Source organism: Nilaparvata lugens, chromosome 7 (assembly GCF_014356525.2).
Source record: "Nilaparvata lugens isolate BPH chromosome 7, ASM1435652v1, whole genome shotgun sequence".
Classification (NCBI taxonomy): Eukaryota; Metazoa; Arthropoda; class Insecta; order Hemiptera; family Delphacidae; genus Nilaparvata; species Nilaparvata lugens.
This window is the reverse complement of record NC_052510.1, coordinates 24494789-24522598: the sequence shown is the minus strand read 5'-3', so window position 1 is coordinate 24522598 and position 27810 is coordinate 24494789. Positions and strand designations below refer to the sequence as shown.

The 27810-nt window shown below is 32.5% G+C and overlaps 1 protein-coding gene across 1 annotated transcript in view; it reads left to right on the top strand.

Moving 5' to 3' along the window:
* LOC111055293 (endoribonuclease Dcr-1) overlaps window positions 1-14619 on the top strand; it is an 81655-nt gene extending 67036 nt beyond the window's left edge. The window contains 5 exon segments of the mRNA XM_039432380.1: window positions 934-1165; window positions 2725-2945; window positions 3724-3889; window positions 4845-4920; window positions 5989-14619. Of these exon segments, the coding sequence (XP_039288314.1) occupies window positions 934-1165; window positions 2725-2945; window positions 3724-3889; window positions 4845-4920; window positions 5989-6169 (876 nt within the window). The 3' untranslated portion in view covers window positions 6170-14619.
* The last annotated feature ends 13191 nt before the right edge of the window (window positions 14620-27810 follow it).

The window sequence follows — 27810 nt, the reverse complement described above, 5'->3', positions numbered from 1 at the left end:
CTATGATATGTATATTCTATGCTATTATCTACCCCTATGCTATTTTCAGTTTCTTTGACCCCTACTATTGTATCGTAGCAATCATTAATTATTGTGTAGGGACATCCTTCGACCAGTCTTTTATTCAAAGTTTCCGTGAGAGATCAATGTCTAAATTTTTCAAAGATGTGGATAGTTTATCGTATAGTCGTATACCGGATTAGTAAGGTCCTTTCTCTCATAATTAGCTCTTCTGTGTCTAGGATAATGCAGTATGAAGGACTTTTAACGAGTATCGTATGCATGTTGGGCTATGTTTGATCACAAACAAAACTGCTTCCAAATAATAGATAGCTGGAATTGTTATCAGTCTCAGGTCCCTGAATGAGTCACGGGAATCAGTCCCTGAATCAGTCCCTGTCTGCAAGAGTCACGGGCAAAAGGATTTAAACCTCCAAGAACATGAATATCATCCATATCAAATCCACTGTCACCTCAAAATAGAACACTGTAGCGAATCAGTGACTGATTATAGCCATGATACACCCTGAGAGTCGTTCTTTGATTGGATACATTAGATGTGGTTCTCAATACCATATTGTATGGTTATTTTTTCTTTCCCTATCATGTTGATGATGTTGTATGAATCAATAAAGAATGTTCAATTCAACAAGAGCATTAGATAACCTTCTAATCAAGAGTGATGATCCCATCTTGGACTATTTTGCAACTCAACTCCAAGAAACTTTATTATTAAAATCACTTCACTTATATAGGCTAATATAGGCTACTTTTGTTCAAATTAATAAAAACAATATAAAAACTTGTAGTACCCTATGGTCGAAACTAGTCGTTAAAATATTTCAAAGTTTTCAATAAAGGGTACTACAAGTTTTTATATTGTTTTAATTAACTTTATTATATTGATAAGATGGTTATGATGGCGTTTGACAGATTCGTTACGGTTTTGTGAAGCCGCCACGGTCGCCGCTGCTGCGTCACGTGAGCAACCCGGAGTGCGAGCTGGAGAGACTGCTGGCCGGCTTCGATGTGCTCGAGCGCAGCCTCAGGTATCGCTTCAACGACCGCAGCTACCTGCTGCAGGCCATGACGCACGCCTCCTATCACACCAACCGCCTCACCGACTGCTACCAGCGACTCGAGTTTCTCGGCGATGCCGTTCTTGGTAACAAATCATTCATTTATTTCAATAAGGCTATTTGAACAATTCATATTTTAGAATTACTAGTAGCCTTTTTATTGAGAGTTATGTCTCAAAGAAAATGGAAAAGGTACTAGTCATTTTATATAATAATATTAAAATACTATTTAGTTTGAAGGAAAAACGGAAAACAAAATACAAAACTGCTATTAGCGTTTTGAGTTGTAAGTAATTCTGTCCTTGGTAGGAATTTTAAATGGAGTTTGATTGCAACATAAAAGTAACTTTTATCGGGGATTTTGCACTAAAATGACGCTTGCTAATGCCCAGGCCACACTCCTGCTGAGTCGCTCGCCAAATGGCCAACACGACTGGCTCGAATTCATCTTGCCAGCCACAATACAATGTGACCAGAAGACGAACGCCCCATCAAGATCAATCATGGTAGGTAGCCACTCACTCGACTTGTCTCGACAAACATCTGAGTGAGGGCAAGCCGAGCCGAGTAAAGGATTGGAGATTCTTTTTACTTTGTGCCGAGCCGAGTTGGCGAGCGTTGGCATAGTAGTTATAGTGCCGGTTGCACAACAGCCGGTTAAATTTTAACCGTGATTAATTTCACGAGAACCAATCGGAGAATGTGTTTCAGAAAAGACAGCTTCTCTGATTGGTTCTTGAGGAATTAATCACGGTTAAAATTTAACCGGCTGTTGTGCAACCGGGCCTTAGTCTTCCATATTCTCACGCTCGTCGTCATTTGTACGCACGCACTCGGTCAGAGTGTGGCGCCGGCATAACATTATCTTACGTGAAAAATATAAATTATAAGCATTTGCATTGTTGATTTTTAAATGTATCTTGTGTACAGCTTGAGCTGAGCAGTAATGTCGATTTAAAGACATTAATTTTTGTGAAAAATATCCACTCACTGCAGTATCTGAGGATCTATTCTCAATGACTTTTGAAAAATCTGAAAGTAGACAGTGATAGAAGATCGATGATAGTCATTTTATTTCTTTAATAACTCATCACAATAGAAATCAATAAAAATTTATTCAAAATCCAAAACTTACAGTAATTCCTTCTTTATAAACAGACCAGTGTGTTATGAAGCAATTCTGAAATCTTGAAAAATTTACTGTTACAAAAAGGTTTTACTTTGTCAAACTTGAATTTCAAAGACTATCATAATAAAAAGTACGAAAGACGCGAAGCAATTGAAGAAATACAAATATTCTACTACATTTAAAATTACCACTTATTTGCAAGTAGGAAAATTTTACCTCGCCCCTTTCTGACTGTCAGAAGTAGTGTACAGTCAGTGATTATATTTTGTGAGGGAAATAATGGAAACATAATTGGGTTTCACAGTCACGAAATTAAAATATCATTAAAAGTGATTGCCCCAGGTTATTCAAATAAGTTATCCAGTAAGTTATCACGAATCCCAATAGGATTTTCCAAATGAACAGAATTTCATAGAAAGTAATTTGCTACAGAATTTAAGATGAAATAAATGTCGACAACTCAAAAATTAAATGGACAAATACATAATATGGAAATGTTTGTTGATTTTGTTGCAGATTATTTAATCACAAGACACCTGTATGAGGACAAGAGGCAGCATTGTCCTGGCGATTTGACAGATCTGAGATCAGCGCTAGTCAACAATACAATTTTTGCCTCATTAGCCGTTCGACATGGATTCCATAAGTATTTCTGCCATCTCTCTCCTGGACTGTCGGAGGTCATTGAACGATTTGTTCGGATTCAGGAAGAGAATGGCCATGCCATCAGCGAAGAGGTATTATATTTCATTTGCTTGATTTTTTAATATTCCATCTCATTTCAGGTAAAGCATACCATAGTAATTCTTAATCATTTTAGTGAGGTCTTAGTTAATCCCTTCATTTTTCATAGTTGGATTATATAATAGGCCTATATAATATTAGGATATTTCATTTGTTCCACTTCAAAACTTATCTTAGTTGTTAGTCTTCTTCAATTTCATTTACAATTCAGTAAAAATAATAATTATTATTTTAAATTCTCAATGATTATCAAACGTAGCTAAGATAGTATGGAATTTTAAAACTCAATTGAATTATTCTTTTCATTCCCACCATTGTATGTGCCATTGAAGTTTATTATTTATTATAGTGTTAACAATTTATAATGTATGATAATTAAAATTTCAAGGTAAAACTTGCGGATTGTGATTCAGATATAAAGAACATGACATTAAAAAAATTAATTTCTTGAATCTCTTCCATGCCGTTTGTTCACGTTCTAATTCATTAGTTAAAAATAGTTTAATAGTTTATCGTGTTTGGTTGTTTGTTGAAGACTTTAAATGCTTGTCAAATTGGTTCAAATCCTTTCAAATGTTGCCCATTATTCGAATAACTTGTTTGCTGTAATCAATATTCGCATCCTCGCCAATACTATTTGGAAATAATAAAACATTGGCCATTGTTGGTCTTCTTCAACCGTAATCATGTTTTAATAATTTGATTGTATGTGGGGAGATTTCTCCAACGTCTTTATCCTATCAAGTAATGATGTTTGTTTATGTTTGGCAGTGTTACCTGATTGGTGAGGAGGAGTGTGAGGAGGCAGAGGACGTGGAGGTGCCGAAAGCACTGGGTGATGTGTTCGAGTCGGTGGCCGGCGCCATCTTCTTGGACAGTGGCATGTCACTCGATGCTGTCTGGATGGTCTACTACCATATGATGAAAAACGAAATCGGTCAGCTCAACTTATACTATTTCCTTGTGACTTATATTCTTGTAACTCTATTACTATTATTAGATTATTCTCATAGAATAACTTTGTAAGATATTTATTTATTCATCAATGATAATAGATCATAATCATAGAATGATTGGGAATGAAAAAACAGGCTATTACTATTCAGAACTATTTCAGAATTCTTCCATGCAGAGATGACAAAATTATTGAAGTTGATTTACAATCTTATCCATTGAAACGAAAAAAAAATCAAAAAGTAACTAACTCTCAAAGAAAACTCAATTTGAAGGCTATAAATATCTTAAGTACAAAGGTAGCAACATACTGATCATGAAGTGAAAAAAGCTTATAACATCTGCCAAATGTCCTGCATTGGAATCTATGAAATTCGTAAGATTCTCATGACAATTTGTAGCTTATTGCCTGGTATTCCTTCAATTTTGTCCCGAATTCATTGTATAAGGCTGGAATAGTTCTGTGTGGACTGTTCTGAAAAATTATTGTTTTCAAGTAGCCCCATAGAATGAAGATGCAGGTTGCCAACCAAATGTGGAAAGCGAGGGAGGAGGCACCAGATTGGGAAATGACGCCACCTGGAAACAATGTATTCACAGCATCCATGACAACTCTTGCACCTCAGTGCATTAAAGCTACACAATATTATGTTTTCAAGTTTATTGAACATTTTTTAGTTTTGAAATGCACTTTTTTAATAGTAAACCGTAATCAAAGTGATTGAATACAAATTGAAGTACACATTTACTCGATCATAATTTTTCATTGCATTTTAATATTATGAGAATTCAGGCAGTCTATTGTCATACACGTCATGTATTTTTAATTATAAAAAATAATATATATTAAAAATGATATAGTTTAGTTTTTGAAATGTTCAACTTCCAATCCTTGAAAAATATTGGCTAACTTGAATCTAACGATTATTCTGTTGCAGATCAATTCAGTACCAATGTTCCTAAATCGCCTATTCGAGAGCTTTTGGAATTGGAGCCTGAAACCGCCAAATTTGGGTAAGATTTCCACCTTGGATCATCTCTATGTCACATTTATAGACTGAAATTCTCAGCATCAATCAGTAGCTCATTCATTGTCATAGTTGACAGAATCAATTTCCATTTAAAGGAAAAATGTATCACAAAACAAACAGAAGAGTAGGCTGTAGAAGTTGTCAATCTAAGTAAAGAAGAAGAGTATAGAAGTCTGACAATTTAGATAAATTGATTTTTTTTAATGCCATGTAAAAAATTAATCAAATAGAAAAATAATTTCTGTGTAAAAAAATCAATTTTGATCTTATTTGTTGAACTTGATACAAATCTAACTCTAGAAAGTAATCTGATTTTGCGTTTATATCTTCAGCATTCAATTTTCTAATTCAACCAATAAAGATTTTAATTTCACTCACACAATGGTACTGCATTTTCCATAAATCATTATATATATATATATATATTTAATATTCAATATATATTTTATTCAAGGTGAGGTTGATAGATCTATTGAAGTTATGACTGTGGGAACATTCTATAATTATTATTCCAATTTTTTCTATTTGAATACTATCAAATTATCAAAATAAAGTAAATTCCTGAGGAAAACCTTTTTTATATGGGCGTTTGAAGTTGGCATTTTTGAAATAGGTCATTTCACAATAATTGGCTACAAATAAATTCATGAAAGGTTATTAAATGGGACCTATATATAAGTAATCTATTTATTCAATACCTGGAAGGAAGAATGTATCCTCAAAATTTCTTGAATTTCATATTCATGTTAATATTTATTCATGAACTGTAATTTATACTATATAGATCATCTAAATTTATTTGCAATTAATGGTGAAATGTCCTGTTTCAAAAATATAAACTTCGAGCGATAATATCTCAAAAAGTAATTAAAATACCAAAAATATATTCCATTTTGATGATAACTTGGTAATCCAAAAACTTTTAAAATGTGTTGAGAAGAACCTGTTGTACAACTCTACCTTGATACAAGGTATTAGGCTAGATCTTTAGCATCCCGAATTGTGCATTACATATCTTTGAATCACTGATTTAATTGTGTATGATTGACAGGAAACCGGAAAAATTGGCGGACGGCCGCCGAGTGCGGGTGAACGTGGAGGTGTTCGGCAAGGGCACCTACAAGGGCATCGGTCGCAACTACCGCATCGCCAAGTGCACGGCCGCCAAGTGCGCCCTCAAGCAACTCAAGAAGCAGGGACTGCTCGCCAAGCGGTTCAGCTCCAGGTGGTAGACACACCATGTAACTACCGATTCCCCCCCCCCTCGCTTGATACTTTCATGGAAGTAACTGAAGTATCATGTCAAGTAATCGTTTACTGGAACAACTAATCAATTCCCCCCTGGTGTATATTCTGCATGTTTCTATTACCAGTATTGGTTTAGGTTGCCGTTATTGGATAAGCAATATCCAATTGCAAAGCTGTGTATGGAATATTGACTATTGCTGTTTTCATCATTGTGATACCATCATTGAGCAGTACTTGTAGCACAATGTTGTTACATAAGTATATTATCATAGATATTGATTGATTTTATTTATTTTGCCAGGTCTGAAGACCTATGGCTAATAGCAAATTACAGAAATACATTTAAAACTCTTAATCACAAAGATAAAGAGAAAACAAAAATAGAAAATATAAATAAAATTACTTCGTTTTTTATTTCATTTTATTTTTTATTTTCTTGAATAGTAGAATGATTATGTTTTAGATATTGATGCTTGACAAATAAATTATTGATGAATCATAATTATTGGTTTGTAAAACATAACTGTAAGTAGAAAAATAATCAACTCACTGTGTTGATGATCGTCTCGTCTTGGTTTCATGAAACCCATTGAGATGTTCACTGATGACAGAAGGCTTGGAGCCTTTGAAACGCTGGATCAAACGCTTAAATTGCTGAAATTTGACGCTGCACCTGTCTTGAGGCTTGAGGCGCATTCTGTGTGACACCACACAACGCAGCACCACACAACTATTTCGTTCTGAAGCCGATCATAAAACTGTTGAGCTCTTACAGCTGTAATCTCTGCACATGCATTAGAATCGATTTCCATTACTACAAACGCTTATTCCTCAGCTTTATTATTGTCTTTATTATTTGTATGGGGCGTGGCCCCGATTGCAAATAAAGATATCACCATTAAATGAGCCCTCGCACAAGATGTTGTACAATTATCAGTATCACCGACTTCAGGTGTTCTGCTTCCCTTAGTGTTATGACCAAATTCAACTACACTAAATAGCCTCACCTTTGATGAAGAGGGCTCTTTCATATTTCTCGTTGCTATCATTTCTTCATTGGTGATTTTTTACAGCTCCTTTTGCCGCATTTATAAATCTAAATACGCGCTTCTCTGTTGGAGCCGGGTTCCCTTTTGCAATGTTCTTTGTGTTGTATTTGGGATTTACTTGGCTGCAGGTTCTCTGCAGCTTACTTGTTCTACTTCAAAACTAATATTTCCATCGTTTTGGTGGATTCATGAAGGAAGGGCTCTGAGAATGCTTTCTATGTACTTGACGTCTAGATTTGACCCCCCCCTCACAGCCATGGGAACAGTGAGCCTTTTTACACTCTTGGCAACCTTAAACTTGTGAGCAGTTTATTTCTGTTGTCTGACATCCGATGTGACATTCGAGCTATGACGCCACTTATTGAAAAGATCACTGTTTACATTTCCTTTCAGGATTGTAGATTCTGGAAAAAATTATATACTATAAAAAAGCGAAAAGTGACTGATGGATGAATTAGTTAATGAAAGCGAAAAAGGGACATAAGGGATGTGTTAGAAATTATTGTTTTTCATCAGTCTTTGATGCTGTTGCTGTTGTAGTACAAAAGAGCGATTGATTCTGCAAACTCAGAAGAGTGTTTGCTCCTAGCAATGAGGCTTTTAAAAAAGCAGAAAGGTAGTTCATTCATCTAATTTCATTCCTCAAGAACTAGCAAAATTATGTGAGCATCGTCTGCAAAAGCAAAATATTTTCAAAGCTGCGCGTTGTTCCCTTCAACGGTAGGGTAGGGCTAATGTAACGGCTACAGCAAAGTTATAATTCAAACAATGCAAGTGACAGTTGCATGTTTATTGAATATATTTTGTTTTTATTCCGTTGAAGATTGGAATATTATTTGTTAGTTATAATGTTTCTAGTTTTGCTCAGAACAAGGCTTATCATTGTCTGTGTTTTATGCTCTATCCCTTCTCTACTATGTTATGAAATAAGTTTGAATTTTATTGTTTGAAGCTTCATCAAATCTGAACTACCTAACTGATTTGAATTTTTTATTATTTTTTTCTCATTCCAATTTTAATGATCAAATCGAATTTATTCAATTTGTCCTTCAAAGCCAACGATAATAGAAAAATACTATCAAATAATTAATTCCCTTTCCAAGTACGCATAGAAGCTCAGTGGCTAAATACGCGGAGAGTATTTAATAATTTTAAGAGAATTCTGTTCCTAATATACTGATATTGATTACTCTATGATTTTATAAAATGATTACTCATGACACTGATATGTGCTAGTATGATATCAACTTTATATACTTACAGTTATCCGACATTACTATTATTGAAACTCAGTTGTTAGGTCTCCTAAGCCTTGACTTGCTTAACAATTGGGCTCTGTTCAATATTTGCTACCATTTTTTTAACGCCTTATTCTACTTCACTAGGTAATGATATTTTTTACTTTTAATATTTTAAGTTATTAATTTTTAAACAGACTCAATGGTTGATTTTATTCTCAGTTTTAAATTTGTTTAAAGTGTTTTTTAACAATAAATAGAATATCATTGTCTTGCTTTTAAGAAATACATACTATTACTTCAACTCATACAGAGGTTCTGTACAAACCTTGTAACTTCACATGTATTAGCTCCAAATATTAACATACCTCAATTATTTTTTGTTCCAATTTATAGTCGTTTTTATATTTTCTAATGATAATTTCACTACCTCATTTTATGAATAGATTCTCTAATCTACTCTTATTAACTACTTTTGAATGTTTTAAAATTATTTTGGTGAATATTGTATTTCCTTGAATGTATAAAAACTTAGTCTCTCCTCTCCTTTTACATAATTTTTCCTTTCCTACTATGATTAAATTACAAGATCAAATTTAAATCTTACAAGTCCTTTTTGAAAATCTTACAAAAAAAAATTTTCTACGCTTTACCGTACAACAATAACTAATGTTTGATTTTCAAATAACATTGATGAATTTTCTGTCATGATATATTGCTATTTGACTTATTCCACTTTACTTGTAAATTTCCCAATCATAATATCTGATCTAGCCCTCATTTATCGTATGACATTGCATGTCAAGTGAAGGTCAGTCAAGTTCCTTTCAGTTTGACCTTGCTTTCAATCCACTGTATTGTATTTTTCATAATCCCTTGAATTGATTCATCTCTCAGACTGTGAATGAAACATCACTGTGAAAGAAATAACACCACTGATATACATTTTACTCATCTGAATGCTCATTAGAGATCTAATATATAATGCAAAAACATGGTATTTCTCAGTTTTAAATAGTAGTTTTTCGGTTTGACATTGATTATATGTTACAAAAACTTGTAAATAGTGCTCAGTTTTGATGTATTTTAAGTTTATCGTTTTTAAAATGAAGATGGAATCGAATAGCTCTATCACTTAAATACAATGAATAACTTGGATACAATAGAAGCAATTCACTTTCAAAGAGTTCTATTCTGTGAAATGGTTTTATTGTATTCATCATCATGCTCTGTGATCTCGTGAAGTTCTAAAAATTCAATTATATTATAGATCTTCCATCTGTGCTCTATTTTCTGACTAATCCAAGCAAACCCTATAGTAAATTTTCATTTAGAGAGGATCAGAGAACAATATTGATAAATGACACTATTGTGTTTTAGAGCAATTGGATGCCGCTTTAGAATAATGCTCCGTATTATTAATAGTAGAATTTTTATTAGCTTTTTAGATTAGTAATAGTACAAGCATTCTACTCCAATATTGTATTAGGACTAGTGACTCTAATTATAGATTTTGTTTGCAACTTAAAAAAAGTTTAACTGAATACATTTTAATAATTACAAAATTTATATGAGTAGAGACCTTTTTATAAGCGACTGTTGGGCCAAGCAAGCTTCGGTTGGCTAGCAACACAGATCGTTCCGATTACTGTGACAATACCATGTCCAAAACCAACAACAACAAAACTGACAACACTAGAAATTGATGCAATAAATATTTGATAATAATAGTCTGTAGTCTGTGCAAAGCTTAGATTGCAGCATTGCTCTTATGGAGAACAGTGCTGTCATATTTCACAGAATCCAGAGAGTCCGTGAGCTAACTGTGTGGGAGAAAGAGCAAAAAAGAGAGCGTAGGCCTTTTTGATAGAATCAGTATAAAAGCGGCAACAAAATGCTCCTGTTATATTGAAATAGCATTGGTCATAAAGCTCCGTGTTGGAAACTAAAGGTTGTCACGGACTATTCTCTATGAGTGGCGGGGATTTCAAAAACGTCGGAAGCTCCCGTGGCAGAATTTTCTTTAATTTAATTCGTCAATTGGGCCACAATTATTCTACACGGGGAGGATAGGGATTCAGTATTGAAAACGCCAAATAGTTGTTATTGTCTCTTCAACTGTAAAAATAACAGTAATAGTAGAAAGTCACTTCTTCTATCAACTCCTCGTTCCGAAACATTAATAATTGCTTTGATGTAGAAAATAAATGGTATTATGATAAAGTTTGTTCTACAATCATTGGAAACAAAAAATATCCACAATAAATTTATACTCAATTATAAATCGGCTTTTATATATTTCGACCTTATAATTTACCTGTTAAATTGTGTCCTAATTTCGATTTTTATCCGACAGAGTGAAGATCAGTAGATGCTCATTGCCAATAGTAATAATTATTCACTTTCAACTGTGAGCATGCCCTGTAAATAAGGCCAACGCTCCACATTCACCCAATGCTGACTACAGAACTAATCAAAATCAATGAGATCAATGAGTTGTCAGCTGGCTTTCTTGCGTTGCATGCAATGCATCTTCAACTATAACTTTTCAGCGACTTGGCCATTTTCCCTAGGGCATGGCATCTATTAAAGGTGGCTGTGCAATAGTCCTAACAACAATCAGAATGATTCTTATAGCTGGTAGCTGATTGCTAGGCATCGAAACCTCACTTGGCTAACACGTTCTGAAGAACTGTTCAAAAATGAGTGTAGATTCCTAAGTATAGGATATAGGTAAAAACATCTCTGTTTGATGCTACTCATTGTAATATATTTTCAAAAACCATTTGACAACTTTTGTGCAAACGCTGCTTTAAGTGCATTTTATCTCTTACAAATTCTTCTTATTTTCTTATGTTTCTTTCTCTGTAAACCCAAGTGAGCAATTTTTTATTTGAATTTTCTCCAAAAATCTAATTGAAAATTATAATAATATCACATCTTTAAAAAATGTATATATTCAGGGTTACTAAATCTGTTATTTTATATGAAAAACTTTTCGAAAAAGGGTACTATGATGTTAGCTATTTTATAAACAATATCACATCTATTTATATGGTATTCTTCTTTTCATTATTTGGCTCTTTACTTGGATTTTGCTCTGCAAGAGAAGTGAAATCTGCTTCTATGCCGCATTCACACCAAAGTTGTCAACTGTGTTTAAAAAATTGCGGCAATTTGTTGCAACTATCTTGAAAAGCACAGTAACATTGTTTCCTCAACTTGTGGAATCCTTGATTTCAACAAAATCCTTGTTTCTCACTCAATGTGGGAACACTGAGCAAATTGCCAACAAAACGTTACCACTCTACAAGTTCATGCCGACTACGCTCTCTGGGCAAAAACCTATCAACGTTTGTTAGAAAACAACAACTTGTTTTCACAAAAAATTGACAACTTTTTCGTAATTGTAAACATAATTTTGTTGACAACTTTGGTGTAAACGCAGCTTTACGTGCATTTTATCCCATACAAATGTGTCTTATTGTTTCTTTTTCTGTTAATGCGAATGAGCAATTGTTATTTAATTCTTCTACAAACATAAACATATTACTTGCCACCATTACTAATTTTCTTCATTTTTTTCAAGTAATAGCTGTTCAATAATGCACGATTATTTTCTTCTATCACTTAGTCTCTACCAAGTAGACTATTTTCAAATACTTATTAAATAGCATATTTTATATATGTTTTTTTTAATGAGCCTAGTCTATGAATTTGCAAATTTTGTTGATATTTATCAATTTTCTTTCGGTGCTTCCAAATATTTTCTCCAATAACTTGTTAAAACATATCATTCAGGGCCGTCTCCATGAACAGCTCTTGAGAACTTTTTTAGCCAAATAGGTTTTGGTTGCCTAGCTAGCGTTTTACTCATTAGTCTCTGTTATTGCTTGCTAGGAAATTGAAGCATGCTTGGATATTAAGGTTGTTGAGAATCGTTCATAAACAGCCATCAACAGTTGCTATCCTCACTTTGTAACTAAGTTACTATCAAAATGCATCTCACTTTCATGTACGGTAGGCGGCCTTTTCAATTTTAAAAATGTATTGTTGTAAAATGAAATTGTTCAATATTTTATACTGAAGCTCAGCAGTAGTCATTAATTTTTTATCTTGATCATTATTATGTTGAAAAATAAATTTCCGGAGTTTGTACTTTGATAACTGATGGTTTGAACTCTCAAGAATTTCTTTGAAATATGAAGAGCATGAATAATTTATTATTGTGTGTGAATTATCTGTTCACTATATTATATTAATTTATATGAGATTTATCAATTTAATTTAAGAAACGTCGATCAGAATCAGTTTCTTGTGAAATCATCTCAATTAAAATGATATTAACGCTTAATTCTATTGAATAAATATTGTAGTATTAAGAAAATTATGAACCATCAATTCCTAAGGCTGTTCTCAACATAGATGGTTAATAGTTGTTACAATTTTGTTTTGTACTTCAAACAACTAGTTTCCAACTATGTCATTTAATTGCAACAGTCTTTTCAGGAATACAAATTAATTGTCCAACAATTTCATGTTGACTATCAATCATTTTTATTATTATTCTTAGAGGAATTATCATAGAGTTTTATTACTTTAGAATAGTATTCCAAGAAAATGATGTCTAACATTTCAATAATTAAAATTTACTATTATAAGTATACATACCTATTGTAACCTTTTACCAATAACTACATTCTAATTTTCTACTCCAATGCTGGGTTGGATAGTCTATCAAGATAGTGTTTCTTATAATTATTTTGGTTTAAGGCTGTGCAAAAGGCTAAAAAAAACTATTCACTGGTGATATTTTTCAAAGCTTTTCCATTTTAATGCTATCAATCTAAAAAAATGAAAAAGTCTTTCGATTATTACTTTTTGAATTAAATTATTACTTTCATTTTAAATTCGATAAGAAATGAATTTAATGTTGAAGATGGTATTTTTGATTGAATAAATCAAGAATTTCCTGACAATATTAATTTTTGAGAGAGTTTATCAAGTTATCCAAAATATCTAAACTAAAAGTTATTTTTGTTAAATTGAACTTTCTCAAAAATTGATATTTTCAGGAAGTTCCTGTTTTTTCAATCAAAAATTCAATGGAAATTTATCTTCAAAATTTTATGGAATTATCTCTCACTGAATTTGAAAAGATCTTTCCCAAAAATTTAAACTTTAGGCCCTCATATCTCAAAAAATAGTGATAGGAAAAAAATTTCATTGAGAAACTTGTTTATTTTGATAGCTTGATAGTATACAAATTGAAAAACTTTGAAAAATATCACCAGTAAGAATTTATTTTAGCTTGTTGCACATCCTTAAAACATTGATCATAGTTGGTAAATAATTGCTAAGTTTAATATTTATACTACTCATCAGCAACTAGTTTCCAACGTTCTTTACTTGTAATATTTTATTTTAATTTTAAAATAATAAGAAACTTCAGTAAAGTTGATGAGAACAACTTCTTTTTCTGTGAACTTTTTCTTTTATTTTCATTCACAATACAATTTTTCATAAAAATTGATGAGAGGAACAGATTTCTGTTGAACCTTCCGTTCATTGAACGATTTCGATTTGCATCTCGGAATTGATATTAATGTATTTGGAAGTAACTGCACTGATATTGCTCTAAATAATTTTTTGCAGACGGTATTCTATTTATTCATTATACTGTATTATCATAAAATATATATTATTGAATGATAACTAATTTTCTTTTGGACTTTCGTTTTATTATTGTCATAAATGTGTTTATGAAGAAAACTATATTTTAAATTTTTATTCTATATGTTTTTTATTTTGTTTTAATTATTTCATTAGTTTTATTGAAGTTTTATTTATACATCAATTTGATATGTAATCCACCCAGCAGACCTTAATGTTTAAGATGGATGTTGTTGCATTCGGTGTAATACTCGCTTATTAATCAATATTATCGATGTTCTAAGTGTTGACTTGAGTAGTAATAATATAGAATGCCAGCCAGTTCTCTGTACCAATCTTCTGTACATTTAAGTGCCAAGTTGAAAATGTACATTAGATAAGGGAATTTAGTGTGCGTTACTAGTTGTTAAGAAATAAATCTTAAACTGTGCATTTTCATGGTGTTGTAGTGAAAAAATGTAGCTGTGACTATAAGATGTTGTTATTAATTAGGGATACCTGGTTCCTTGGTGGTGGAGTATGGAGTAATTCAGTAGTTTTCAATTATTTTTTATTGTAATTCTTAACTAGATATTAGAATGGTTGCCTTTATTTTTGGCTAGGAGGGAAAGCTGGGGCCGACTCTTTCTGAAACTTGACCCTCAAATACTATAAATATTAACTTGAATTACAAACTAGAAACTTGAGAAACCATCCTTAATGGAAAAATGAATAAATTAAAACAATATGCCACTCCTGGACACTTAAGAAATTAGTTCAAAATAATTGAAATTGGAAAACAAATTTGACAGTGTTTAAAGATAATATGAAATTATATCTATTCACATTGCTAGTGAAACTATTATTCCATTGATGGACCACTAAAAATACAAAATGCACTCCTGGAAATTTTTATTTTAATTATTTATTTCATGTTACAAACCAAATACTTTTTAAATAAAAATAATAAACATTTTTTTCCATGCATGGGCAAAATGCCTGTGTGCAGGAAAGAGTAGCAATCTGAATAGTTCATAATGACAATAGTTCATATTAAGTTAACATAATGACGAACATGAAAATATATGTGAAAGATGGAAAAGATTGAAATGAGAGATGGAAAAATGAAGTATGATGTGAAGAAGAAGAGAGAGAAAAATGACTGAGAGGCAGAAAACTCACTGTCAAGCCATGAATGAACAAGAGAAACGGATCAGAACAATGGCCAACCGACTCAGCATGCATTGAGGCTAGTCTTATCAAAAAGTATAATTTGATTTAAGAAAATCTAAAATTCTTATCCTACCAACCTCCAAAAGCCATCTATTAATGTGGCGTTTGTAGACACCTATGTACCTTGCTTCAATGTATTTAATGTGTTGGGGGAGTTTTGAGTATAGTATATTTGCTTTATAGAAGGAATTTGTTGTGTTAATTGATTTGGATACTCTAGGAATAACAATGCCAACGTTTACCGAGCTCCTGGTTGTTTAGTCATGTTGGACTTGAGCGAATATGTCTGATTTATTCTTGTAGATGTGCATAAGTAGGGATCGAACATACAGCTGGTTAATATTAAATACTTTAAACTTGTTAAATAGGGTTTCAATAGGGTACCTACTATTTTTCTGTAACGCCGTTTTGATAATAGATTTTTGAGTCAATTCCAAGGGATCCAAGACAGTCTTTGTGGCGCCTCCCGAAGCTAAGATATCATACTGTAAGGCTAGCTTCACACGCATTCGGTTCGGTTCGGTTCGTTACCGAAAACGAATGAGGCTTTCATACATGTCAGGTTTTAATTCGTACGGCTCTAATTAGGTATTTTCTTCTCAAACACAGCTGTGTTTGGATTTTCACAGTTCATGCTGGTATATTTAAATATAACAGCTGGTGTTAAATTGTAAGATGTTATTTCTTGAACAACAACATTTTAAAGCTAATTAAAAATTGTGAATTATTTGAATAATAATTTATTTTTGATTATGTCAATCTTGGATGTTCTGAGAGATTATTTTTCAAATTGAAAATTTGTTCCTTGTTTTGACACATGGTATATAAACTTCATCTCTTCTCTCCATTGATGAAATCATGTAATATTCGTGGAAAAATAAAAATTCTCCCTGAGTTTTAATTTATATCTTTCATATTTTTTTTAGCAAACTATTCGTAGAGAAAAAATTTTCCTGTAAACTAACAGAAATGAATTGACCATATGATTTTGACTTGGACAATTTTGAAACAGATAATCACGCTATCAGGTTAAAATAAAAACAAAAAAGGCAAGCGTGTGTAAAAGACTTTGTTTTTTCCTGTTTCCCTAGCAACGAATTAGAATATGATGAAACCTATTCGTGTCGAGGGGGCGTTCGGTGCTATGCGGTTGCTATTCGGTACCGAATTCAAACCGAATCATCGTTTCACATTTATCGGAATTTGCCGAAAACGAAACGAACCGAATGAGTGTGAAACTAGCCTAGATAGATTGGGCATACGCATAATATACTTGCTTAAGCATTTCAATATTCATGATTTTACTTAGAAAATTGAAAATGTATAATAATTTCCTTTATTTATTTCTAGCTCCATTTCAAAGGTTTATCGAATAATACTCCTATAGTGAGGTCCACGTTATAATGGCAGTGTAGGAAGATAGGAGAAAAGGGTTGCCAGATCTCAGCCTTGCCACCAAAACAACTGTTACTGGTATATCTGATTAATTTATTTGTTCATTATTGTTGAAAATAGTTAATAATATTTTATTTGTCAATAAAATATGATTTTTAAAGATGTAATAATCAATTTTCATGATTGAGATTAAATATTTTGTCAATTAGTTGAATTTCTACATAAGTTGAATTTCTCTGATGTGGCAACATCGCAATGCGTGAAAGAGATAGCGCCATCTGCTTTGTTGAACGATAGACAAGGATAGCAACACCATTGCAAATCACACACTGCCATTATAACGTTGACCTCACTATAGATACTTATATTCTACTGAGACAGCTTCAACTGTGTCACATACCACACATTCATCCAACGCTCCACCCACATCAGTGCAATCTTAATTCCAAATCCACAGGTTCGGCATCTTCTCTGAGACAAATTGGCTTTCACTTAGTTTTACTCACATTGACAGTTAGACGATTCTGATCGAACATCTTTTCACTTTATTCAGTCCACACTCTGCATGTTTGTATACCTCATTCCAAGAGCGACCATCAAAAAGTAAAGCTGTGTCATCAGCATATAAGAAGCAATCACCGTTCTGTAGATTCAGCTTTCCCAAGTTATTCCTGCTATTATTATTTCTCATTATTTCTGCTTTCCCTGCAGAACGCCATTATTCAACTCTCTACTTATACTATTTTCATTGAGAATAGTGACAATCTGGCGACGGTCCGAGAGATAGCTCCTGAACCAGTTCAATGACGTGTCCCTTACCCCAATATAATACAGTTTATTCATGAGGATATCCCGGTCAACTGTGTCAAACGCTTTTGCAAGGTCTATAAATAGCAGAATTATTTTCCTGTTCTTCCCTATTAGGGTGTGTATATCTTAGTCAAGTTGAATATATTATTATTCAAGTTTTTGTCGCTCCTGAAGCCAAACTGATTACTTTACAGAATGTTATGTGAGACTGAATAATCAACTAATTGTTGTCTAATAATTTCCCTAGTATTTCGGCAAGAACACAAGTTAAGGTAATAGGTCTATAACTCACATGAAGGTTTTTTTGACCGTTTTTGTATATTGGAATAACTTTGCCAAGTTTAAGGATTTCCGGAAAAACACCCTCTGTGATACTTAAGTTGACTATGTAAGTTATTCGATATTTTTCTTTATAATATCTGTGGAAATGCCATCGATTCCTGGAGACGAACCTCCTCTCATGCTATTTACAAACCTGACTACATCTCCCTCTGAAACATGTTGCAAGTCAAGCCTGGAGTCCAATTGGTAAAAAAAATAGTATAAATGATTATCTTTCAGTATTCAATATGAATCATGGAAGTAGACAGAGGTTTTCAATCTTCAATCCTATGAGTTGTGAAGAATCAAAAATAATGATTAAATCCTTGAAATATAATAAATCCTGCGATTATTTCAATATTTCAAATTACCTGGTTAAAAAATCAGCAGAAAACATCTTGGAGCCACTAACTTTTATTTAAAAAGTATGACTGTAGGCTATGTACCATCGAAACCAAAATTGTCATAAGAAAGGCAGAAAAGAACTCAGATTCTGCTTAGAAGAATTCAGATTCGTTTATTCATGTGTTTAACAATACAAAATTCAACTTACGTTCTAGCGTTAAAAATAAATACCAGTATCAGTAAAATAACATGGTGAATCGTATTAAATTGTTCTACAGATAATTAAAGAGTTCTACAATAATATTGAGCAAGAAAAATGATGAAATATGCGAAAGTTAAGGTACTAGGTAATGTTTTCACATGAAACGGTGAAGTTTGGACCTTAGGAAGTCCATTCTCAGAGGGTATCAAGGATACCCTCCCCTCCAGCACTTAACTGTAGATAGAGAATGTTGAAAATTCAAACGGAATATCATGTCAAAGCGTAAAAAATTGAGACAAAATATCAATAAATAAAAACCAAATCATAAGACGATAAATCATTCAGTGTTAAACCAATTAACAGAAAAGAGTTGATAATAATAGGATAAAAATAAATAAAAAGTTGATTCCTAATAATTAGAAAATCGATATGATGTAGTAAGTGGAATAATGAGGGTGTGAAAGTTATTATTAGAAAAGAGATTTGTATATGTAAATCCAAAAATAATGTTAATAAGAAAGGAAAATTATTATACAAAAGAGATTTGTTAATGTAAATAACATGATAATATAATCATGATAGGGGAATTATTATACAAAAGAAAGGGAAAGTGATATAGAATAAGAATGCTAAGATCCACTCCAGGAAGATTTTGAATAAGGAACAATCTAGAATGTATACACAATATTTTGATGCTAAATTTACATGAATGATAATGCTGGAAAGAAATCCATCATTTTTACTTGGGAGTGGAGGAAAATTATTATAAAGGATTAGGATAGGGATTAAGGAAGGTTTAATTTGAATGTCATGCTGCTCTAGGGTTGGACAGTTTCAGCCATTTTTTCTAAAAGATAATGCTTCAATGTACGGGTGAAACCCGCTCGACTCTCTATGGACTTAATTTGATTTGGGAGTGTTCCTTTCTTATTAACATTATTTTTGGATTTACATCTACAAATCTCTTTTCTAATAATAACTTTCACACCCTCATTATTCCACTTACTACATCATATCGATTTTCTAATTATTAGGAATCAACTTTTTATTTATTTTTATCCTATTATTATCAACTCTTTTCTGTTAATTGGTTTAACACTGAATGATTTATCGTCTTATGATTTGGTTTTTATTTATTGATATTTTTAGTCTCAATTTTTTACGCTTTGACATGATATTCCATTTGAATTTTCAACATTCTCTATCTACAGTTAAGTGCTGGAGGGGAGGGTATCCTTGATACCCTCTGAGAATGGACTTCCTAAGGTCCAAACTTCACCGTTTCATGTGAAAACATTACCTAGTACCTTAACTTTCGCATATTTCATCATTTTTCTTGCTCAATATTATTGTAGAACTCTTTAATTTGGGGGTCAAAAGCTTTCGACCTTGTAAATGTTCGAGATGAAAAAGATCAAGATGAAAAAGCTGCAACTTTATGATTTTGATGGCGCTATCCTTAGATGGTTTTTTCATTTTACGACAAAAGGTACTGCCGTGCTACCAATTTTTCCTTAAACGGTTGGAATAGCATTTAACACCTATCAACCTAAGGATAGTTGTCGGCTCCAATAAAATAGATTCTTGACAAACTGTGAATGGATCTATTGCCTATGAATGAGAAATCTAGTTTTCAGAGCAAATTAACTTATAATCTTCAGATGAAAATACACAAATACACAAAGAAACATATATGTCTTAAGCCTAATTATTTCAGAGTTATTACGAACTAAAATACTTATCTAGTTTACAGTTGAAACACAGTGGCTATTGGCTTGACTACACTAATAGCTAATTATGAACAAACAGAACGTAAAAATTTATATAAAACTCAATTTAAAACATTAATAACGAAAATGATTTAGAGCAAAACTCCACGACAACACTTGTAGCCAGCCATTTTTCTAGAGAAGCAGGAACAGGAAAAGACATAAGTTGCAAGTCACGAAGCCAACGCCTCGTTCAGTATCGATTTTACAGACACGTCACCAAAAAATTATAACTTATAAGTTTAGAATTCACATTCTACATCTGTTCTCAATAAAACTTTATTTTAAAATGTTATTTTAAATTTTTTATATATATCTCGATTTAAATAAACCATTTATCTAGCAATTTGTTAACCCTGCCTCGGTGACACCATGGAACAATGCAACAAACATTTACGATAATAAATTCTCCGTCAAAAATTTGTCCGTCTATTGATAACTCTGACATTTACTATAAAGTTCCATAGATCTCGAATTGAAGATTCGATTCCAATGTGAGAAGAAAAATGTAATATTACAAATACCCCCCTCTTGACATAAAAAAATTTTACTGTTTGAAAATTTAAAGAAAAAAAATTTACATTGACCCTAATGAAAATTGTTGAAATTTAAATTGAGAACAGTAACAATTTTTTCTAGAAAAACAATACATGTCACCCTATAATTGAAAATTATTATAAAAATTCATCAATAGCGTTTGTTATATGTTTCCAAACAATATTCCAAAATATAGAATATCAATATTACTTTTGATTTAGCTTTATAATTAAAGAAAAATATCTCAACAGAAAGTTTAATATGTAAAGAATAGATTTTGAAATTGCACATAAATTTAATAGATAGAAAAATTCAATTTTTATTGCATAAAAAAAATTATGTATGTTGAATGAAAAATTTATTATTATTTATTTTTTTTTTTTAAATGAATTGATGAATTGTTACATTTAATTTTCACATAAAATTTCAATAAATCAAAAAATGTTCATTTCTTTCACTATTGACGCGGTTGATTTTATTGATGCACATTTTGGAAAACAGTCCGTTAAGGCACTCAGTATGATTTTCAGTTAAGTGTGACTCCAATGTGATGACGTTAAGTGTTGGCCTGATCTGGATGCACGTAGTGTTGGGCTGATACTTGTAGTCGACTGATGCATACCAAACTCGATACAGGGGACATCTCAGTTAGCATTGCTTCATGTTTGTAGTAGATGGCTGCATTCCAAATTCAATACAGAGTCACATAAATTTTGTATCATATTTGTAATTATACAATGTACATTTCAGGCTTGAAATGACAATGTAATTCATTTTTTGGAAAAGAGATAGACGCTGCATACAGGATTAATTTAGGTGAGGATTAATTTAGGTAAGGTTTGGTTTTTTGATATTTTCAGCTTTCAAGGTTTAGAATTCTGCATACAGGAATAATTTAGGAGAGGATTTTTTGAATCAATTCTTTCATGATACTGTGACTGTTCTTCTGAATTCAAAGTTGTGAATGTGAACATGGATGACAATTACCTCCAGGTAATGCAGTAGTGTTGAAGTTTGAGATACAGAGTCAGCAATAAGCATTGGCATTGCTATTGGCGTATGCTTTGGTGTCGGCTTTGGCATCGGCGTTGATATTGGCATTGGCGCAGGCATTGGCATTGGCGCAGGCATTGGCATTAGCATTGGCGCAGATTTTGGCATTGGCGTAGCTATTGGCATTGGCGCAGGCATTGACATCAGCACAGGCATCGGCGTTGATTTTGGTGTTGGCATCAGCATTGGCGCAGGCATTGGCGTAGCTATTGGCATTGGCGTTGATTTTGGTGTTGGCATCAGCATTGGCACAGATTTTGGCATCAGCATTGACGCAGATATTGGCTTCGGCGCAGGCATCGGCATAGATATTGGCGTTGGCATCAGCACAGGCGCAGGCATTGGCATAGCTATTGGCATTGGTGCAGCATTGGCGCAGATTTTGGCATTTTGGCGTAGTTATTAGTGTTGATATTGTTGTAGGTATTAGTGTAGGCATCAGCATTGGCGCAGGCATTGGCATAGCTATTGGCATTGGTGCAGCATTGGCGCAGATATTGGCTTCGGCGCAGGCATCGGCGTAGATTTTGGCGTAGTTATTGGTGTTGATATTGGTGTTGACATTGGCGTAGTTATTGGTGTAGGCCGCAGCGTAGATTTAGGCGTAGATATTGGCGTAGTTATGTCACACTAGTTTGAAAATCACCCAAATGTTCTTAACACTCTTCATGGCGTTCACTTGTTGCTGATTTCGAGATTCACATGATAACTATTTCAATGTTAATGTCTGTGCTGTACCTGTTGTCTTAAAATACTTATAAACTAAGAAGAAAAACTTGATTAGGCTATCCATACAATCTAATACACATGAAAATTATTTTTAAGTATTTATGAAATTGAAATTTGTTAACATCTTATTATACAGTCAGCAATACATAAATTGTGAAATATGGACATATCAATGATAAATTTAAAAAATTCATTTTCATCTATTCACTGTTCAAATATCAAAATTTTAATCCATTCTTCAAAATAGAAATAGAATTTCATAACACCCTGTATCATTATCAAAATTGTAAAAAAAAACATCAGATTATCACAACAAAAAAATTAATTTCAATACATATTTCAATAATTTCAGACAATTGGTCTTCTATTCACAATCATTTCATAATATATCTGCATTTCATTATCATTTAATATAACATTTCATTTATAGCATCTATAGCAAGTTCATTTCACATTTATGATTTATCATTCAGGGTTTCAAAATTATTTAGTTTTAATTTTGTTCAAAAATTGTATAAAAAGCAAATTATTTAATATTGTTAATCATCGTTTGTTGGATACTATAGTTTATTTCGACTTTTCAATGTTCTAAACACAAACTACATTTCATGACAAAACTTTACTATCAATCATTAAACAAGAAACCATTCAAAACATCAATAATATTTTGCTTCAAAGGCAAACAATATTCATAATTAATCATCATTTTGCATCTATGGCAATCAACATAAGTAATCAACACAAAAAATATTATCTCATTACTGCCTCTCTAAGTCATAACCTCTGTTATTCCTTCTTTAGGCAATAATGGGTTTCCATCTCAAAAACAATCACATACCAGCAAAATTCTAATCAACAAACCCCACTAAAAATTCTACATACACTCCAGCATCCATTTCAAACGATAATCAATCATATCAAAATTTATAGAACAAACAGTTTTAAAAATTTTGAAAAAGATATCAATCACAAAAACTTATTTCAATTAATAATATAACAAACGTTTTAAATTGAACCATTTATTTTTTTAAAATAATTTAAAATTAAAGACTGTATAATAAGTACAAACATTTCAAGATCATAATACAAAGACGATCAAGATGAAATATGGGTAAATAAGTTCCCTAAAAAATACAAAAAAGAGAAATAGAAAACTGGGTGAATAAATTCCCTAAAACAATACAAAGAAGAGAAAGATTAATTAGAGCCTATCCTACATGTCAGTACTGAACTTTCATGAGGAAGTATATTTAATAAAATATACTACTATGGAATTTTGTAAATTCCAAGAATGACTCTAATTTGTTATAATTGTGAGCTATCACTCCCACAAAAGCAACTGGTGAAGGAAAAAATGTGTTGACTATTGTGACTGGGTGGAAAGTTCCTAGATGTCTGTAAGGCAATGTGATAGCAGACTCTAGTATCGGACCACAAAAACAAAAGTATGCAAAAGGTTTTACAAACATTTGTTGTTGCAGTCATAAGGTTTTTATATCGCAAACAAGTAGGTCAGATAATCGAGTCCAGCCGTGTGTGGTTCACGCCCACACCTCTAAAAGAATCACACCTACTTGTCTACCAAAAATCCAAAGTATTGGACAGCAAAGAAAAAAATAAAATGCAAAATGGGTTAAAAGCCCAGAAGAAAACTATAACCTAATTACATATGGCTTATGGCACAATATGCAATGAAAGATGAGAACATGGGACATAATTGCTCTGAAAAACCTAATTACCTAATATGATACCTAAAAAAAAAAAATAGACATGATTAAAATATGTAATACATGATGAAAAAATATACCGCAAGCAAACAATTATTTACACCACAATGGATAGATTTTAGAAAAGTTAAGTTTTATCAACAAATTAAAGATTAGGAAAATAAGCTACTATTTTAACTTCCAAAATTATTTCAGAAAAATACAAATTTAAATGACTATGGACAAGATTGGTTAAGATATGCATAATAGAAGAAATTTACTGAACATTACACAAAGACAGGAAAGAATCGAAAATTGAAAAGATTAAGGGCCAAGAAAAATAGGCTACAGGAAAGAAAAAAGACACAATTATGGACTCTTACCATACACTGCGTAGCGATTATGCTATTCTGAATCCCGGCATAACACAGGATTCCTAATCATTGTGTGTTGGGGAATACCCTTCCATCATGTGATTCACAGTTATCATCTTGTAAGTAAGCAACTTGAAACAACCTTTGAATACTAACACATCAATGGAGACTTTGCGTTTTGTTTTCTTCAAGAGCATGATTTTATTCATGGGTTCATTTGTTTCAACAAAGCCGTTTTGCCTACAAAAGTTAGTCATGTTCACTTGAGAATGCATTGCATACACCTTTTCAATTCTCAGTTGAAAGTTGAACTCATCAACTTGACTCAAAGCAACATTCATTTTGTTTACATTATTCCTAACCTCCACAGAAACCTGTCTCATGTAATCATTCACTTTGTTCATAGTTTTCCTAACCTTCAATGTAGCAATATTACTTTCTTGATAGTTGACTTTCAATGAAGACAACTCCCTACCTACTTCTTTACTCAATTCTACTATCTCATTAGGGTTGACTTTTTCAACAACAGTAACTAGGCCTACATTTTCAGAAACTTGAATGAGTTGATCTTGTAACTTAACACTACTATCATCCTGCTTCAATTTGTTTTCATTTTTATGATTATCACTCAATGTTTCAGCAAATTCTTGCTTCATATCATCAAACCTAGCATTAAACTTAGCATTTTGCTCATCAAATCTAGCATTTAACTCATCAAACCTAGCATTTTGCTCATCAAATCTAGCATTTTGCTCATCAAATCTAGCATTAAACTTAGCATTTTGCTCATCAAATCTAGCATCTAGCTTATCAAACCTTTGTGTTAAGAATGCTATAAGATTCAGATCATTTTTAATGTTTGCCATTTTGTAATATGCACTGATTCATTAAAACTTGATCTCTCTTGAACCGACTTCCCACTCAGCAACAAACCATTCATAACCCATCAAGATATCTATCTACTAATAATTTCTATAACCAGGGATTTCATGGTGTACCATTTGGGACATATTTATTTTGTAATTCGGTCCCACCAGGGGTACCATTTGCCGTGCTACCAATTTTTCCTTAAACGGTTGGAATAGCATTTAACACCTATCAACCTAAGGATAGTTGTCGGCTCCAATAAAATAGATTCTTGACAAACTGTGAATGGATCTATTGCCTATGAATGAGAAATCTAGTTTTCAGAGCAAATTAACTTATAATCTTCAGATGAAAATACACAAATACACAAAGAAACATATATGTCTTAAGCCTAATTATTTCAGAGTTATTACGAACTAAAATACTTATCTAGTTTACAGTTGAAACACAGTGGCTATTGGCTTGACTACACTAATAGCTAATTATGAACAAAACAGAACGTAAAAATTTATATAAAACTCAATTTAAAACATTAATAAACGAAAATGATTTAGAGCAAAACTCCACAACAACACTTGTAGCCAGCCATTTTTCTAGAGAAGCAGGAACAGGAAAAGACATAAGTTGCAAGTCACGAAGCCAACGCCTCGTTCAGTATCGATTTTTACAGACACGTCACCAAAAAATTATAACTTATAAGTTTAGAATTCACATTCTACATCTGTTCTCAATAAAACTTTATTTTAAAAATGTTATTTTAAATTTTTTATATATATCTCGATTTAAATAAACCATTTATCTAGCAATTTGTTAACCCTGCCTCGGTGACACCATGGAACAATGCAACAAACATTTACGATAATAAATTCTCCGTCAAAAAATTTGTCCGTCTATTGATAACTCTGACATTTACTATAAAGTTCCATAGATCTCGAATTGAAGATTCGATTCCAATGTGAGAAGAAAAATGTAATATTACAGTACCAGGAGGTTGTCATTGACTCTCTTTGCTATGAGTATCATTCTAATTGGATGAAAACGAGAAGCGGGGTCCCCCAGGGATCAGTACTCGGTCCGCTTCTTTTTTTTTCTAAATAAATGACTTGCCTTCTTACCTTGAACCGGCAAAAAGTGTTTTATATGCAGACGATGATAGTATTATAGGCCTACTGAAAAGCAATAGTTAGCCCAATGCCGAACTGGAGAGCAGAGCAGCCCTTATTCAATTACAAAAATGCCTAGCTGCTAATATATTAATTCTGAATAAAGAAAAAACCAAAGAAATAGCTACCGCACTAAAGGGGGTTGCTTGGAAACAGAAGGCCAAAATATCTGTAAGTAGATACAAAAAAATTGATACAACAATTTACTATTTTTGAAAGTAGCAGAATCTGTAAGAAGTAGTATAAGAGTTCTTGGAGTGGTGATTGACTCTGATCTTTCATAGAGACTGAATGCCTGAAAACCAAACTTAATTCAGCAATTTCTGTTCTCAGAAACCTAAAGGTTTCTCTGGATTCGATGGCTCTTAAAAGTGTGTATTTCGCTCTGTTCCACTCCCTTCTGTACTATGGAATCATTTTTTGGGTAATTGAATGAGCGAAGCGAATTCTATGTTTCAAGTCAATCGGCGTTTGTCTGTTTGTTTGTACCGCAGTTACAGTCGCAATTATGGTCCGATTTGGATAAAATTTGGTATACAAGTACTTTGAAACAAGGTATGAACAAACAGAAACGTATGTATTTAATTTTTTTAAATCCCCGTTTCAAGATGGCAGCACTGTATTCGGAAATTTTACCCTAAAAATCAACATAACTTTTAAATACTTTATCGGATCAGGTTCAAATTCGACTCATTCTTTTCAGCGCTTCATAGCGGTATTATTTTATTTATTATATGTTAAAAATTTTTCTAATTTTTGGAATTAGAATTTTTTTCCAAGTCCCAATCCAAGTTTCAGATGTTTTTATCTTTTCATCCGTGCTTCCGAGCTCAAAAGTGTAGAGGACCTTTATTCCTCAGCGCTCCAAGGTGGTCTTATTCATACATCACATATGTTGAAAATTTTGAATTTTTTAGAATTTGATAATTTACCTCCCCCCTCCCAAGTCCCACATTTCAAGTTTCAGATTTTTTATCTCTTCAACCGTGCATCCTAGCTCAAAAGTGTAGAGAACAAGGAACTTATATTTCTCAGCGTCCTCCACCTATTGCATATATATATATATCATCTTACTCTAAGTTGGGCAGTGTAGCGGAGGTTTTTAGATTATAGAATTGGGCATTGAGGGTGATGATAGGGCAGTTAATTCGAACTAGTTGTCGGCCTTACTTCAAAGAACTT